At 37.2% G+C, this 18,492-nt stretch overlaps 1 protein-coding gene across 4 annotated transcripts in view; it reads left to right on the forward strand.

Moving 5' to 3' along the window:
* Positions 1-18,162, forward strand: part of EHBP1 (EH domain binding protein 1) — a 3,513,379-nt gene extending 3,495,217 nt beyond the window's left edge. For all 4 annotated transcript variants that reach the window (XM_044055510.1, XM_044055511.1, XM_044055512.1 and 1 more), the window contains 2 exons: positions 16,572-16,686; positions 17,091-18,162. In XM_044055510.1, coding sequence (XP_043911445.1) covers positions 16,572-16,686; positions 17,091-17,181 — 206 coding nt within the window. In that variant the 3' untranslated portion in view covers positions 17,182-18,162. The remainder of the gene's footprint in view (positions 1-16,571; positions 16,687-17,090) is intronic.
* The last annotated feature ends 330 nt before the right edge of the window (positions 18,163-18,492 follow it).

Here is an 18,492-nt window from a genome sequence, read left to right on the forward strand (position 1 = left end):
ATGATCACAGAATGTTATTAAATGTTTAGGCTTTGCTCTGGTGTTTTACTGCTTTTCAGTACCTTTTCAATTTGAAAATAAAAAGTACACATGAATTTCTGTATCTTTAGATATCCCTTGACTTAAAATATCAGCCCATCTAGCTGTTTTCTCCACGTTGTTCATCATACTGTGGTGAGAAAGCATGATCTTACAGTACCATCGTCTGATTAGAGTTTATTCTATGAGTGTGCCTGCTTCCATTTCCTGCACATTTCTGTGTTCACCACCTTCTTAAGTTCTCCTTCCTTTGAAGTCCCAGTATTATTCCTGTTACTCCTTTCCATATCTCTCCACCTCTTAAAGCAAGAAACCTGGACAAAGCCTTAAATAAAAGTGGGACAAAGGCCCAAAATAGGGACAATTTTTAAATATTGCTCTTACAAACTTAGAAAGTTAATAGATTAACAGGTAGTGCATTAGCATGAATTTTCTGAAGGGTATGAAGCCTGAAACTTAAATTGTCGTTATTTTCTAACTTCATACTTAAATGAGTTGCCACTAGTTTGCCAGAAAACAACAATTTTATGAAAAATGGACCAAAAACATAATGCAAAAATCTGGACATTCTGCGAAAATCTGTACAGTTAAGAGGTATGCTCCTTTCCATGCATAATCACCCTTCCTTATCTGATCCTCTTGATTCTTGTTTAAAAAACAGTTGCAAAACAATCATCATCATCATCTTCTTTCAGCTGGTCCCATTAGGGGTCGCCACAGCGGATCACCTGTTTCCATTTCTTCCTGTCATCTGCATCTTGCTCTGTCACACCAACCACCTGCATGTCCTCTCTCACCATAAGATAAACCTTATCCTAGGCCTTCTTTTCCTGTTACCTGGTAGCTTCATCCTTAGCATCTTTTTCCCAATATACTCAGCATCCCTCCTCAGCACATGTCCAAACCAACGTAATCTTGCCTCTCTGGCTTTGTCTCCAAACCTTCCAACCCGGGCTTGACCTTCTAATATACTTATTCCTAATCCTGTCCACCCTCGTCACACCCAGTGCAAATCTTAACATCTTTAACTCTGCCACATCCAGCTCTGACTCCTGCCTTTTTGTCAATGGCACTGTCTCCAACCTATACAACATAGCTGGTCTCACTACCCTCTTGTAGACCTTCCCTTTCACTCTTACAGGTACTTGTCTGTCACAAATCACTCCTGACACTCTTCTCCACCCACTCCATCCGCCTGTACTCTCTTCTTCACCTCTTTTCTACACTCACCGTTACTCTGAACTATTGACCCCAAGTATTTAAACTTATCCACCTTCGCCACCTCTACTCCTTGCATCCTCATCATTCTTCTATCCTCCCTCTCACTCACACACATATATTCTGTCTTAGTCCTGCTGACCTTCATTCCTCTTCTCTCTAGAGCATATTTCCATCTCTCCAGGGTCTCCTCCACCTGATCCCTACTCTCACTACAGATCACAATGTCATCTGCAAACATCATAGTCCACGGGGACTCCTGTCTGATCTCGTCTGTCAACCTGTCCATCACCATTGCAAATAAGAAAGGGGTCAGAGCTGATCCTTGATGTAACCCCACCTCCACCTTAAACGCATCCGTCACTCCCACTGCAGACCTCACCGCTGTCACACTACCCTCGTACATATCCTGTACCACTCTTACATATTTCTCTGACACTCCTGACTTCTTCATACAATACCACAACTCCTCTCTAGGCACCCTGTCATATGCTTTCTCTAAGTCTACAAAAACACAATGCAACTCCTTCTGATATTCTCTGTACTTTTCCATCAACACTCTCAGAGCAAACATTGCATCTGTAGTGCTCTTTCCCGGCATGAAACCATACTGCTGATCACTAATCATCACGTCCCTTCTTAACCTAGCTTCCACTACTCTTTCCCATAACTTCATGCTGTGACTGATCAATTTAATCCCTCTGTAGTTACTACAGCTCTGCACATCACCCTTATTCTTAAAAATTGGTACCAAAACACGTTCTCTCCATTCCTCAGGCATCCTCTCACTTTCCAAAATTTCATTAAACAATCTGGTTAAAAACTCCACTGCCATTTCACCTAAACACCTCCATGCTTCCACAGGTATGTCATCTGTGCCAACATCCTTTCCATTTTTCATTCTCTTCATAGTTATCCTTACTTCCTCCTTGCTAATCCATTGTACTTCATGATTCACTATCCCTACATCATCCAACCTTCTCTCCCTCTCATTCTCTTCATTCATCAACCCCTCAAAGTACTCTTTCCATCTCCTCAACACACTCTCCTCGCTTGTGAGTATGTTTCCCTCATTATCCGTTATCACCTTTACCTGCTGCACATCTTTCCTAGCTCGGTCCCTCTGTCTAGCCAATCGGTACAGGTCCTTTTCTCCCTCCTTAGTGTCCAACCTTTCATACAACTCTTCATATGCCTTATCCTTAGCCTTCGCCACCTCTCTCTTTGCCATGCACCTCATCTCCTTATACTCCTGTCTACTTTCTTCATCTCTTTGACAATCCCACTTCTTCTTTGCCAACTTCTTTGTCTGTATACTCTCCTGTACTTCCTCATTCCACCACCATGTCTCCTTGTCGTCCTTCCTCTGTCCAGATGTGATACCAAGCACCTTTCTAGCCGTCTCCCTTACTAGCTCTGCTGTAGTTACCCAGCTATTTGGTAACTCTTCGCTGCCACCCAGTGCCTATCTTAACTGATTCCTGAACTCCACCTTACAATTACCCTTTTTCAGTTTCCACCTTTGATCCTTGGTGCTGCCCTCACACTCCTCCTCCTCTTCTTGATCACCAACGTCATCATACAAACCACCATCCTATGCTGCCTAACTACACTTTCCCCGGTCACCATTTTACAGTCTCCAATCTCCTTCAAACTGGCCCTCCTACATAAGATATAATCCACCTGTGTGCATCTTCCTCCACTCTTGTATGTCACTCTATGCTCCTCCCTCTTGTTAAAATACGTATTCACCACAGCCATGTCCATCCTTTTCGCAAAATCCACTACCATCTGACCTTCTGCATTCCTTTGTTTAACACCATACCGACCCATCACTTCCTCATCCCCTCTGTTCCCTTCACCAACATGCCCATTGAAATCTGCTCCAATCACCAATTCTCCATTAGTGCCAAAACAGTCCCCATCCTCGCCATACATTGTTTTATCTTTCCAGTTACCATTCTCCCTACTGTTATCTCTAGCACAAACACCATCAATGTTTCATCTGCCCACTTAGCCAGGCTCTCCTCCCTGTAATACACTGTCACTCTCCAGTCCCTCCAAAACTTCTTTGCATGATATCTATCCCTAAGCAATTCCTTAAATATAAAGTTACTTTTCTTTCTCCTACACAGCTACTATTATCTTGAGAACCACTTTTGTTTTCCTTTATTTCAGCTTTTAGAACATACGTATAACTTATTTATAACTGATAATTGCCAAGGTCCCCTTAAGTTTCTAGAAAGAGTCCTCTTCCATTCCAGTGGTACCACTGTCTCCATTGCTTCTTTCTCATCAACACTTCATCTTTTTACATCACATACCAACCATTGTATTTATTGCCATTGACTGTAACCTGTTTTCCATAATATTTCATATATCCACTTAAAATACAGTGCCTTTGCCCCATCCCTATGCTCCCCTGTCATAACATACCCATTATCCTCTTCACTGACCCTGCCAGTGCTTCCTCCTCTTTCCATCCCCACCCCTTCCAAAGATTATACTAGCTTTCCTATCCCATGTATTCTCCAGAAATTCATTTATTCATTTTCTAATACCTGCTTTTATTGTGTTCAGTGACATGGGAGAGTGGGAGCCTGATCAGCAAGCAAAACACATGAGACATGGATACAGTACTGAATGAGATGCCAGTCCATTATAGGATACACACGCACTCCTACTGCCCATGTGCATGCACACGTATATACTTGTGGTATTTGGAGGATCACCAGTACACCTGTCAGCATTTCCCTAGAGTGCACTCTGCAGAATTACTTATAGCCCTCTAAATTGAATCTTATCAGCTATCCTTTTAAAGAGTGACAAGAGCGTCTTGTTTCCTACTACTGGTTTAATGTGCTGTGCTTTCCAGTATCCCTTGCTGTCAGTCAGTTTGCTTGCTTACCTTTAGATCATCTGATATGACTACCCCAGCTAAAGTTCCACAGTGTTTGTTGTTATTGCTGCTTTCTCTCAGTATATACCCCATTTCTCAGGTTATTCACAAGCAATTTATTGATTCTTTTAAATCTAACCTGAGATGTTCCTCAATTCTTGTAAAGTCCGTTTTTCTACATCTTGTGTATCAGCCTTGATGCTTTTTTTCCTGTCAGCAAAATGGTATACCTTTTCTTTCAAAAAAAAAATGTGTGTATATATATATATATATATATATATATATATATATATATATATATATATATATATATATATATATATATAAAACCTGTGATACTACAGTAGTAACCATCATTTCATGTGAATCAAATGTATTTACTGTTGCCCCCATGTCCTCTTGTCTGGGCAACATTTCCTTACTTCAACCTATGATTCAGGTCTTCTAAACTGTTCACTAACATTTAGTGTGATGCTGTTTCAGATAACTTACTGAAATCTAGGTCAGACCAACAGCCCATTCCTGTCTATTGCCTTGGTTTCCCAATCTGAAGATCTACACTGTTTTTTGTGGCATGACCTTTGTGCCATGAATCCATGCTGCCTTGAATCCATCACCCTTCTTGCTTCCAGATGCACCAAACATTTTCCTTCAGCATCAGTTTCATGATTTTCTGTACAGGTGAGGTCAAGCTGACAAGTTAGTAGTTTGTAGATTCTCTCCTCTTCCTGGTTTTGTGAAGGGGTGTGTCAGCTGCCTTGCTTCAGTTTTCAAGAACATTATCCACCAATCATGATTTGTTGCAAAGGTTAGTTGGTGGTATTACAGATTTTATGTTCAGCTGTTTAAAAATTCTAAATTTTTTGGACTATTTCCCATGAAATAGGCCAACAAATGTCACTGCCCAGAAGTTCCAGTTATTCCAAGGATGTGCAGTAGCTTTCTGTAACACCTAGATAAGCTCTTCCCAAATGGACCAAGTAGTGGCAGACAAAATTAAAATATACAGAAAAAAGTATTCTAATTTATGTTTTCCTGTTTTTGTTTTCATTTTTACTCCATCGGCTGTGCAAACTATTCAGACAGCAGGCTGGCCGCATCACCACCACCACCACCACCACCACCACCACCATCATGTCCCCATTACCATTCCATACATCTTATTAGTTCCAATTTAAGCCACAAAAAGCAGTTGCAGCAGTTGTGTATTTGCTACATTTACCACTTTATAATTCAATGTACTGGTATGCTTACATTTAAAATGAGGCTACAGTTTCCTTTATATAGTCTAACAGTTAGTTGATTTAATAGAAATAACCCCTTAATTATTTTGTAAAAATTCTGAATTGCAATTTGTATGGTGTATGTGGGTATTAGCATCTGCATTTATTATACAGCTTAGATGCACATGAATGCTGTTTTTGAGCCACTGTGTTGATAAAAAATACATCCTTATGATCTGTTCCCCTCTATTTAGCCATATTCTCTACATTACAGGACAGTCTGAAAAGTAATATTGATACAAAAATAAATGTAAAATGTTATGCTGTAAATGTTAGAGTACCCCATTAGCATGTAGGTGTTTGCTAACTGGGAAAGACAGACATAAAGTTTTTATTTATTTGTTTAGGTTTGTTGACCAGGGTAGAGTGCTGGGGAACCCATTTCAGCAAACATGTTCCATGGCTTAGAAGGGTAAAGCCTTGAATGTGCTTCAGGTGATGTCAGGTGATGAAGGAGCTGGCAGTTAGAGGTGGGAGTGCAATGGGAAGTTGGTCCAGGGGGTGAGCTGCGACCCATGCTTACACTAGCCAAGCACAGCATCACAGACTGGTGGCCTCATGTATGAAGGTATGCATACATATCCAGATGTGAGCATCGTGCAGATGTCACAGTCAAAATAGGATTGTTAGGGACTATGCAGAAAATCCAGCTCATCCACCATGGATGATGGTGTCACAAAAAGAAATACTGACAGCCCAACTACCTGGAATTTTGTAAATAAATGTATGTCATTTGTGAATATTAATATGATTTATATAGAAGTATGACAGAAGACGATACTGCCAGCACAGTTATCTGGAATTTTGTAAATAGTTATATGTCATTTGTGAATATCAGCAGGATGGAATTGCTTGTGTTACCACTATATTAGAACTGTATGTTTCCTGTATATCAAGCTGCTGGTACAGATGTGTGTGTGTGTAAAGTGCTGAGCTTAAGGATGTGTCCAAAGTGTACCCTACTAGGAAAGAACAGAAATGTATATAAACTATTGTACCTGTGTAAATGTATATGGTTTAACAGTAGGAACTAGAACATAGAGAGTTAACTTGCAAAACTTCGAGAAAATAGTTGAAAATAAATAGTTTTAGAATCATAGGTTCATAGGAGGGTACTAGGCTATTGGCCCTAGGGCCTATATAAGCCGAGCCAAAAATGTACCCTGGCTTTCGCCACCCAAGAAAATTATTTTCCTGTGCCCCTGTCGAGCAGAGCCACAGAAGTGATCCCCTGGGTGAATTTCCTATCTCCCATCCAGTCATCAAAATTTTTCTTGAAGAGTGCTAATGAGGAGCTCTGTTTGACATAGATAGGTAGTCTGTTCCAGAGTATGGGAAGTCTCTGGGACAGGAATCTATCCCTCCAGCATGTTATGTTTATTGTGGTGACAAGGTTTAGGTCCCTAGAGCATATAGCTCAGAGGGATTGGGATTTCTTTAAGTGGAGCATGTCCAACAGCTCTGGGTTTGACATAGCTTTGTATGTTAGGCAGAGATCGCCTCTGAGTAGACGATATGCGACGGAGTAAAGCTGGAGTTTTTTCAGACGGTCTGCGTAGGGCATCTGTTTGAGGCCAGTAATCCTCTTTGTGAGGTATTTCTGTGGCCTTTCCAGTTGTTGTAGATGTCTTGTGAGGTACATACCAAAAGGAGCGTTGTACTCTATAATGGGTCTAATGAGTGACGAGTAGAGGGGAACAATGACCTCTTTTTTTCTGGATGAGAAACTTTTTGTGATGAGGTGAGCCACGAAGAAGGATTTCCTGACCACTGTGGCGATGTGATTATCAAAGGAGAGACTACTGTCCAACTGTGTCCCAGGGTTTCTTATCACATTTTCGGCATTAAGTAGACTATCAGCTATGTGGTAGTTCATGGGTACAGAGTTTTTACCAAAGGGGGTGACAATACACTTTTTGGCATTGAGCTTCAGACCATGACTTTGACACCAGGCATCTGTCTCAGTGAGGCCCTTTTGTAGTATGTCCACATCGTTAGGAGTTTCGATTATGGCTCCTAGTTTGCAGTCATCTGCAGACTTTGTTAGCCAAAGACCTTCTGTGTTAGCCTGTACTTCAGAGAAGTAGATACCAAACAGGAGAGGACCCAGGACTGAACCCTGTGGTACTCCACTTGTCACTGGTCTGTAAAACTTAGTTTCAATGCAGCAAAGAGACAGGGCGTCTAGAACTAGGGTGCCTTCTGCATTGTATTGTAAGTGTTTTATTGTTTTATGTCTTGTAGCAGCTGCAAACATCTGAAGGCTATGTACTTTCACAGGAAGATGCTAGACGCTGCATCAATGGAAGTTGTTTTTGAGCCTGGGAACTGAAGTCAGGTTACAAAAAGTGATATCCTGCTGCAAGTATCCCAGCAGCAATATCTGAGATATTAATTTAAGAACTCTTGGGGGGGCACTTTGTATTTCTTTGACCTGATGACATCCACTTACCACTTCTTCACTTGCTTTGCTGTAAGTAAGTTAACTAGGGTACAGTAATCTTTCTTATATTCAGTTAGGAACATAGTAAAGATTAGTTTAGATGTTTTCTGTTTTGATTTGAAACTGCCCTGCAATGTTGTTTTAAACATTTCCTGTGATTTTGAACTATGATGTCACTGTGAATACATGTTTAGTGTTGTCTTGTTCTTTTATTATTAAATATATTTAAACCTTTCAATCATAGCTTGTCTGCTTAGAGATATTTAAGCTCTTAGAGTACTTGCATATCTATTTGGTGACACTGTACAGACCACCCTTAATAGCCTGGCTCTTGGTCAAACTACCATTTACATTAATAGTAACATTGCACAGTAAGATTGGACACCCTTTGCTAAGGACCTTAAAGTAGCTAATAAGTAGTGGCTGGTGGTGGTGGAAAGTACCTTACAGTCTGGGCAGAAGGGGGCATAGCTAGTAAACCTGTGCCAGCCTTTCCCATGTGTGTGTGTGTGTATATAAATCAAACCTCAAAGTGTGTGTGTGTGTGTGTGTGTGTGTGTGTGTGTGTGTGTGTGTGTGTGTGTCAGCTACTTGGGCAGGAACACGAACCACTGGTTGGACAGAGAGGGTGCTGGAGGTCATAGTTTGGCCACTTAGCTGAGATCTCAATCCTATAGCTGTGCCAGTGGGGAGTCTTACTGAGGATCTGGAGAAAGAGGGAGAAACCAGCCCCAGACTGACTGTGGCCTCTGGTTGCTCTTGAGGGAAATTGCACTTTACTATGTGTGTACTTATCCTCCCAGTGGGTACATCCCCCCACTGTTGTCAGTAGTGAGGATTGAGGCTCTTTGATTACTGGGCCAGTGCTGAGCCGTCACGGATGGTATCATTCCCAGCTCCCAGTTCTCACCCCAAGGGGAAAGACTGGGTTGTACATTTAACACCCCAGGAGTTACATATGCTTCAGTGGAGAGTCTTGGGGGAGGCTGAACAATCAGAGTGGGGGATCAAGCAAAAAAACAAAAATGATGTTGTTGGGTATTGTGAGAATGTCATTTGTTCAAAATAACAATATCTATTATATGGTTGCTGTCATGTACACAGACACTCAGTAATTATTGTATAGATGGTCATAAAATACTAGACTAATATGATTGTTGTATTTTATATGTTGACATTTACATGACAGTGTTAGAGTTTATTGAACTTTTTAATTTACTGTGTAGTTCATAGGTGAATACTAGGTAAATTGACCTCAAGGGGCATTTTTTAAGCCTAGCTAATAATCCATGGTCAGAATCAAGCCTTGTACTTTGTGTTTATAAGGAGAAGACCTTAACCATTATGCCAGACCCTACCCCTTACTCAAAAAATATCTACATAAAAAATGAGTAGGAAAAATATATTTTCTATTTTAAAATAAATGTGAGTAAACTCCAAAACAAAAAGAGAGTGCAGTTATTGACAAAGGTTATTGGTACATACGTTAAAAATGACTAGTGTTTTATTTACATCCTTTTTTATTTTTATTAGCAAATAAGTTAACAAATGTTTTCCATGTATTCTTGTGTTCCAAAAATCCAAACATTCTTACAGTTTTTCTTTATGTTTGAAGGAAATATTCAGCGGCCAACTGTAAAGTAATTAATTTATCTTGTATGACTGTCTCTGATCCCTTGTAATTCACTGATAAGGTTACTTTAAGCCATAGGCAACTGTACCAAATAAATGAATTCTTTCACAGTTAGTCATGGTGTTTCTTCTATTTATTTAATAATTATGACAAAACCATGTCAAGTAAATGGGCTATTGGAACAGTTATATGAAAAAAATAGCTAATGACACAGAGGCACGCACTACATCAGTACATATTTATATCCTTAAAGTCAAAAAGTAGTTTCTCACAACTCAGTATTAAAAGGCCCATTTTATAAATATTGCACTGTTATTTTGAAAAAAAAAATCTGTTCAGTTGCAGTTTTTAGACTAGCACTTTTTCCTGCTGTTACAAATTAACTTACATTCTGTCTATAAAATCCAATGATATTCCTGGTCTATTATTTTAGGTTCATAGGTGCAAAGGCAAATACAGGGCAATCCATCTATAGACTGTTATATGCCTAGCCAATAACGAGTCAGTAACCATAATGAAGATTCAAACTGTATAATTTGCGTCTTTGAGGTAAATACGTTATCCAGTATGGCAACCCCCAGTCAATAAAAAGACAGTGACTAAAGGTAAGAATCAAACCTTGTTGCTTGGATCTGTGAGGTAAACACCGTAAACATTATACCAACCTCCATCCTCTCTAAAGAAGGTAAAGGAAGTCAGACCCCCATACTATAGAAAGTAACTCGTTAACAGTTCATAGCGTTAAACTTCTGTGATAACTGCCAGACTAAAAAAGATGCCTGCTTGGGATTCAAACCCTGCACTTTCTGATCAACTTACTGCTGTGCTAATCTTTGTCCTATAAATAAGAAGTATGGCTAAACTAGCATTCAGAGTTTTTTTTTTTTCTGAAAAGTTATTGTCCCCAAAAAACATATCCATGACAAAGTCCAGTTCATTACTTTTGAACAAATTGTTACAGCGGCATTTTATCTTATAATGGTGAGAGCACTGGAAACTGGAGCAGCTACCTGTCATATACACAGAAGTCATTGCTAAACTAGACAGCCAGTGCCACAAATGAAAAAAAAAGATTCATATCTCTGACATATGACACTATAACAAATAATTTCTAATCTTCTATATGAACCTCAGACTCCAGAGTAAACTAAAGGGACCAACAACACATTGTTCTGCTTAGACTATCCCACACAGTTATAGATGCCAAAAAGAGCTATACCTCCATTCTGTAACAAGCATTACAAGAAACGCTGTTGGCAGCACTTTGTCTTGATGTGAATGATTTTTGCCCCAAAGCACTATATAGTAAAACGCCATACTAATTCAGCAGTAACACAGCATCTTCTTGTATGCCTCTGTGTGATGATCCTCCATCAATGGAATCATCACTTTTTACCTCAGAAATGAAATAGTAAAATAAACAGTTGTACCTAATGAATTGTGAGACCTACCCATCCATTTTAAAAATGTGGTATTCTGGGCAAGACTTCTGTTACAAAGTCACTTTTCACCCTGTAGCTGAAGCTCTCTTAGTGTCAACATTGCTCAGTAAAACCTTGAGTTTTTCAGTATTAACTGTGACAATGATCAAATGCCACATTTTTGGCTTGATTTTCTTGACCTTACAGATTTTGTGGCACAATTCCCCATATCAAAACTGGATAAAATGCTGTAACTACATATAAAACACACGCACACATTAGCAGCACTCAGAAATGCAATTATTTGTTTTGTAAGTGGACTATATGAGCCATGCCTGTGAGATTCCCAGTTTATCTCTGCAATAGGAACTGACCATTCATAGCTCTGTTTCTACCATGAAATACCGACTTTCTGAATGCTGACAGGTCAAAAGGTGGAACAAAATGCCTGAAACACACAAGGCTGATAAAATTAATTTAATTTTATTTTTTACAGGGGGGGCAAGACCCCTACATACACACTCCAAACCTATATATACTAACTCCACAGTCACACCCATTCAAAGAAGGGGAAAAAATCTCCCAAAACAGATCAATTTCTACTGGCACACACTTAGAAATCACACCTGAATGATTTACTATGAAAACAGAATTTGTGTTATGCCTTTCATCTTTTTTTTTTTTCTTTATGCTACTGATGTTCAAGCAGTTTCACCCCAAGCAGCAGTAGGGACATCCATAGCTCTTTTTCAGTGTTACTACATTTTGTAGAATTAAATTGGTTGTAACATTTCAAGACTTAACTTTCACATTTATGGGTGTTTATAGTGTATGTAAACACACACACACACACACAATTAAGCTTAACCAAAAGGTCAAGAGGAGACTGATACATGGTTGCATTTATCTACACAGATGATGGATGTTTTGTGTGTAACACACTCAAATATCTGTATAGTCGACCTTTGCTGTCACTTGACGTGCAGAAGTCAACTATATACAGGTGAAGATTTATTTGTTTTGGTTGCAGTTGTGTGACCATGAAGTTAGTATATACATAAGTAAGGAGGTGAGGAGGCAAAGTACCCCACAAAAATGTATATTTTGATAAGTAAGCTGTTCTTCTCTTTTAGTTATTTTTAGGTTTATGCCATTTAGATGTAGGCAGTACTGTTTTATTTTATGTTTGTTTTATTTAGTTGTGGTGTTCCGGTTGCAAATGAATGGCTCTGTGTCTTACATTTGTGATTGGATAAAACTGCAGTTGAATGATAGTCGACTTTGGTGTGGTCAGTTGTTTGAGGGTTGAGTGTTATGCTTGTATGTATACACAACTTCCCTAAATTAAATACTTCATTTCTGCAAAACAGTTTTTATAAGCATATATATTTAGCCCCTGTAGTCCCTAGTTCATAAACGTCACTGCATTTATGTTTACAAATACCATGAAGACGTCTAAAAATAAATGTTCACTTTATGCTTACAAAAATGGCCCTTAGACTGGATTTTGCATATTCCATTCATTCATTCCTGCCTTACATTTTGAAGTAGCAGGCTTGTAAAGGGATTTATGCACAAGCTCACTGTTTTGGTAGTTAGTTTAAATGTTAAGCTTTGTTATATTTAAGATCAATATGTAATCCTGTGGAGGAGCTTATTCCCTAAAACCCCATTTGTAATTTTATTTTAGCTTTGTTTCACAGCACAGCCTCAGTACTCCACAGATTGATTGGTTCAGTAGTTGAATCCTATCATATGGATTGTCCGAATGATAATACAAACTCTTTCAAAATTGCTACTTGACTGGAACTAAAGATAAGACTCCAGTGCATTGTTACACAAAAAAGCTGTGTTAATTTTCATCAGACTGTAGCAGTGTTTGCACTGGAGTTGTTAAAAATTCTCAGTAACTGCTGTAGGCTATCTCATTTTCCACTGTTTAGAAATAATATTAATCAAACCAGTGTGGTACTGACAATTTATCCTTTCTTTAGAATAGAAAGGCAGCTGTCAGAATTCAGATACCAAAATGATTTTTACCAGGAATATTTCATTGGTTCCTACAATGTGCAGTGCATATCAATTATTCTATTTGTACTCAGTCAAATGAGCTATTCACTAAAAAATCAGTTTTGCAAGACAGTCTTTAAGCAAAGTTCTGGGTGTGGGATAAGATTCATTTATTGTGTTATTAATAGTGGATATGCATTAGCAACTTCATGTAAAAAACTGAGTATCTGTTTCTATATGGACTTTTATATTTCACTAAGCTAGAAAATCAGTTTCCTAAATTCAGAGCTGTATATGTTAACAGTTTTGACAACAGTTCTTAACAGGATTTTGTATAATTGATGGTCAAAAACTCTGTACAAACTGTTATGATCCCTTGGCACGTTTGTTGTCGGTGTGCCTTTATGGAACCCCCCTGGAACTGTCATGTTGCAGTAGCTGACAGTCATATGTTACAGCTCCTGCAAAATTGAATCATAGCTGATTGTAAAAATGCTTGTGATTAGACTAAGTCAAAAAGTATACAGAGTGCTGTGTCAGAAATCATAAAGACTTCTATACTGTATGTTGTTAAAATTCACAGGTTTAGTTTTCTTTATTTGGTGTCTTATACATGTCTTCTTCTTCACTGTTTTTTTTTTTTCAATTTCATATAAGAACTACAATACACTACAAAACTGCAGTTACTCGGGTGGTATTCCTAGGTGTGAAGTAAAAATGCATGCTTGCTGTACTGGCCTTTTTATACTTCTGTTTTGTAGTGCCTTAGTTGTTCTCTGTTTAATAACCAGGTGGGTATATTTCAGTATTATGGTGTGAAAGGTTTTTAAGAAATTATTTAATGAACAACAAAACTAATAACAGTGCATATTTCTATTATAAGCCAAAATGTGTTGCATTTATAAAATCAGACACAATATTCTATACAAGCAACGTATATCTGGGGGAAAGAGAAGCTTAAATCCTGTGGCCCCTTTTAAAATGAATTTGGTTTTATCTGTTCTGAATAACTTAAAGGCTTAAAACGTACTTTAAGTATATGTATACAAAGCTTGCAACTCTTAATTGTTCACTCAGAACTTGACTTAATCAATTTTAAACTTCCTTTTGTTTCTGTGATATTTTTACGAAGCACAGATGCAGCTTTCCACATATGTAAATATAAACCAGAATTCCCTTTAGTACCACTTGCTTTCATAAAGCTGCAGAGCGGTTTGCTCTGTTGAATAAATTTTACATTGGAGGGGGTCAGGGGGATTTGAACCAATGCATTCTTGTGTGGTTTGTGAAGATTTGCATGGTAACCACTGGTGTGTATTGTTAGGTTTATCTGAATAAGCACCAGCCATGTGAGTTTTTATGTGATTGCCCAGGGCAATGGAGGGGAATGAGAACAGAAAAATAAAAAGAGACTGTCCAGTCTTCTTCAGTTCTCTATTTAAAAATGCTTGGTTGAGAAGGGGGTACTATGTGAGTCACTGGCTGTTGATTTTATAACTACTGCCCTGTTTCCCCTCTGGCCCTCTTTCCTTATCTTTCATCATCTACCTCTCCTTTTCATTGTTTACCTTCCTAATGAGGTGGGAGGGACAGGCCTGCTTCTGATTGACAGTGACAAGCTTTTACAGTCTGACTACGGAGAGCTGTTGGATAATGGCCTGAATTATTTAAAACATGATTTCCGTAATAGACTTTAAAATACTCTTGTTGCCAGAGCTGGAAGCAGTGGTTGTGCTGAACTACATTTTTTAATGCATGTATGTTATTTTGAGAAATACACCAATATTTATTGTTTAGTTCCTACCTTTTTGAATGGGAACTAATTGTGTTCATATAATTAAGGACTGCTACTCTCACTGCATAAGTAGTTATTTAAGCAAGCAATTGTTTTTTCATTTAATACATGTTGGACCCCAGAATTTTGTAAATACATGGTCATGTTTTAATCTGGTAATTATATGGCATTTAGCAGAATGCAAAAATGTCTTGAACTTTGAGTGTTATTTTAGTGAGAATCCTATTCAACAGGACTTCTTGGACAATGAAGTATGTTGTTTTGGAAACGTAAGGCATACAGTCTCTGGGCATTTTGATCCACATGTTAGTGGCCTTACTCGAGGTTAGGTATGCTGTGTTATTTTATATTTCCTAAGAGGCTGCAGCTTTATCTGAAGCTTGAATTCTGCTTTTCTGAACATTTTTACATGTTAGGATTAACGTGCCACATCCTTCAGACATCTAAATTCATTTTGTGTGTTAGTTTGTGTCTAGCACTTCAATGTGTAAAGGAATACATGACTGCTTTCATATCATGACAAGAAATTGTACATTTTCCAAATTATAAAATTATGTTTCTTCCAAGAACAGGAACTTGAGAACAAACTTTGTTGAGTCCACTAGTTTTCAAATATTTTAGTGACTTGCAAGAAAACAAGCTAATTGGCTGTTACGTGTATGTTTAAAGTCATCCCAAGACATATGGTGCTCAGCATGAAATATACCCAACTGTTAATTTCTACCAAGTAGAACTGGAATAGTATTCAACCCTGGAGAGGCAGTTTGTTTTAGGCCTTCAGCACCAGAAATGGAAATTAGTATTTTTGTATTAGGGGAAAATGGCGTATTATAGACAGTGGCAAATTTTAAAGTTTACATTTAAAAACAATTTAATGGATCCATTAATTAATGCTTTTCTTTAACACCAGCGTGACAAGTGAGGCAAACGTGAAATAGTTGAATCCGTGTGCATTTTACTGTAGTGGAAAAAATCCCTTAGAAATTAACAATTCTACCTGAAACAGTTATTTTATAAAACAAAAGAAAAAAGTTTTGTTGTGCAGTCAGACTTTGCTGCAAAAGTACCTTTGCTGAAAACTTCATAGCATCTTAAAAAGTAGGCTCTGTATGACAGTAAGTTATTCAACAGCCCGCCAGTTTTTTCCTAAACAATAATAGAAATTAGCTCATTTTGAATTTGTAACCTATTAACATAATTTGTTTTAGAAAGTTAGCTTTTTGCACGGCAGTTCAGAAATAATTAACACTTTTAAAATGTGTTCTGTTCTATGTGTTTGCAGTTTTTACTCAAACTTGCAGAATCCTTTAAATTTTATGTTTCTTTTGCAAACATTAAGGCTCATATTCAGGTAACAGAAAGTACTGCAATGCTGTCAAAGTATAAAACACTGTTTTTCTCTCATTTCAAAATGTATATAGCTTTGCTTTTATATTTATAAGTCTGAGTGGTGACTGAATTTATTTTTATTACAGGCTAGTAGCTTGAAAGAACTATTAACATAATATATAGTAAATGCATAAAAGAAATGAACATTATTAAGTACTAGGTGATTTGTGTTCTAGGGAAAGTTTTGTAAGGAAGTCATATTACCCAGTCTGTCAGAGAAAAAATATAACTGTGCACAAATACCTTACCATTAAGTACATTAATATCGGTTTATGTGGATGTTACCTATGGCTGCTGCTATTTAGTAGGCCTCAGAGGAAATGGCCTTGCTTTTCTGGAGTGTAACATGTTATATTAACTTACACAACATTATGTTTGCAGCAATAAAGGTACGGAGTATTGTACTCATCTCTTATTTATTTATTTATTTATTTATCTTAGACTGGCAGAAGACAGAAGCCCAAAAACGGCGAGAGCAACTTCTTCTTGATGAACTTGTTATTCTGGTTAACAAACGGGATGCACTTGTTAGAGACTTAGATGCCCAAGAAAAAGAGTATGTTGTGCTTAAATCATTTCCAGTGTTTTATTTTTATTTTCCATTTTAAGTTAATATTGGGTCATATTTATGAAATCATTTCCACATTCATCATTTCACAACTTTTGCAGTACATGCAAAACAGAATACTTAAATTCAGACATCATAACATGTTACTTGTAGACTGAGAATTTATCATTTAAAATGTGTGATTGTTTTATGTGTGAAGGATGCGTGTATGAGTGTATATATTTTTGAATGATTTCCTGCGCCATACTTTTCTAGTGAAATGCCAGAAACAGTTGCACATTAGTATTATTGCAGAAAATTTGATATGCATTGCAATTTTTGTGTTAACAAGTTAAAAATAATCTTTTCTTGAGAAACATATATACTTATTATTACTTTCAAATGTATTTTAGAGCTGAAGAAGAAGACGAACATTTGGAAAGAACTCTTGAACAAAATAAAGGGAAAATGGCTAAGAAAGAAGAGAAGTGCATCCTTCAGTGATTATGGCTGTCTTCTTAATTGTGTTATGCTAATTCACTTACTGTCTTGTTTGATTTGAGACTATCAAATCCCATAGGTGGATGTAAGGATTGAAAACCACAATTTGATGTTCAAATGTACTAAACAATTTTTAATAGTGAACACTTTCCACCTTGTACCCCTATCTTTTCGTATTTTACAAAATGTTTTATACAGTGACTTTTATTCATTGTTTTGTGTATGTAAAAAATGTATGAATGGTTAAAGTTTGCACAGAAAAATGTTTCATAAAAAACTCAGGCATTATTATAATGACATCATTTTGCAGATGTAAAACATTTTGTAGCCTGAGTTATTAACATATGGAAGAAACCTTAGTTGATGTGGGAAGAATCATATTGTCTTTCCCATTTTGATCACCTTTTAATGAATGAAATGTCCAGTAAATTAAAAGTTTTACAGCAAATGGCTTCATCCCAGACTGCTTTATGTGATATGGTGCTTTAAAAGTTTAAAATTGTATCATCAAGAAAAAAAGTTTTATGTTGCAAAGTTTTGTTTTATTTGTTTTACTTTATTTTATGGTGTAATTATGGTATAAATTAAGCAGCTAACAGTCTGCTTAGAAAACTGTATTTAAAAATCTTAAAACAGCCATGTTGTAAATGATGAATGTGTTGAGATATATTATAGGCTTATGACTTCCATTAGTTTAATTGACCTTGTCCGCATAAAAAATAACAGTTTGTTTCATGGATAATTATTTATTACACCCATAATGTTGTATTTCATGTACAATGTTAATTTTTAAATCATCTGCCATTTTTGCATTTCTCAGTGACGTTGCTATTTATTTCTGTATCCAAAATACTGACTTACTGTTTTGTGATGCTGTACTAGTTAAACATTTTACTTCTGGTGCAACTCTAACTATGTGGAAATGGTTTACTATTTATTCCAAGGTCATATATATTAATTTTCAATAAAAACTGAATACTTTCATAGGGATATCTTTTGTGTGTGTCTTCAAAAAACGTATTTTGGTGTATTGCATTTTGAAAAAACTAAAACTTTAGGAACATTTCTGTTCCAGGTAAAGTATGGTTCACAAATTTTGGTACCATGGCCAGGACTATGGTTTTAAACTGTTTTTGGCCACTTTGATATTATGAGCATATTTTTTTCAGATGCACACAGTAAACTGTTATTTAATTTATACAGAAATACTTAAAACTGTGTAGTTTCCAGTCTGCCAAAACAAGATTATTACACACACATTTTGTAACTGGACAGACCATGTGTATGTGGTTGTTTTAAGCACATTCATAAATA

Source organism: Protopterus annectens, chromosome 1.part2, assembly GCF_019279795.1.
Source record: "Protopterus annectens isolate FY-2018-M chromosome 1.part2, PAN1.0, whole genome shotgun sequence".
Taxonomy (NCBI): Eukaryota; Metazoa; Chordata; order Ceratodontiformes; family Protopteridae; genus Protopterus; species Protopterus annectens.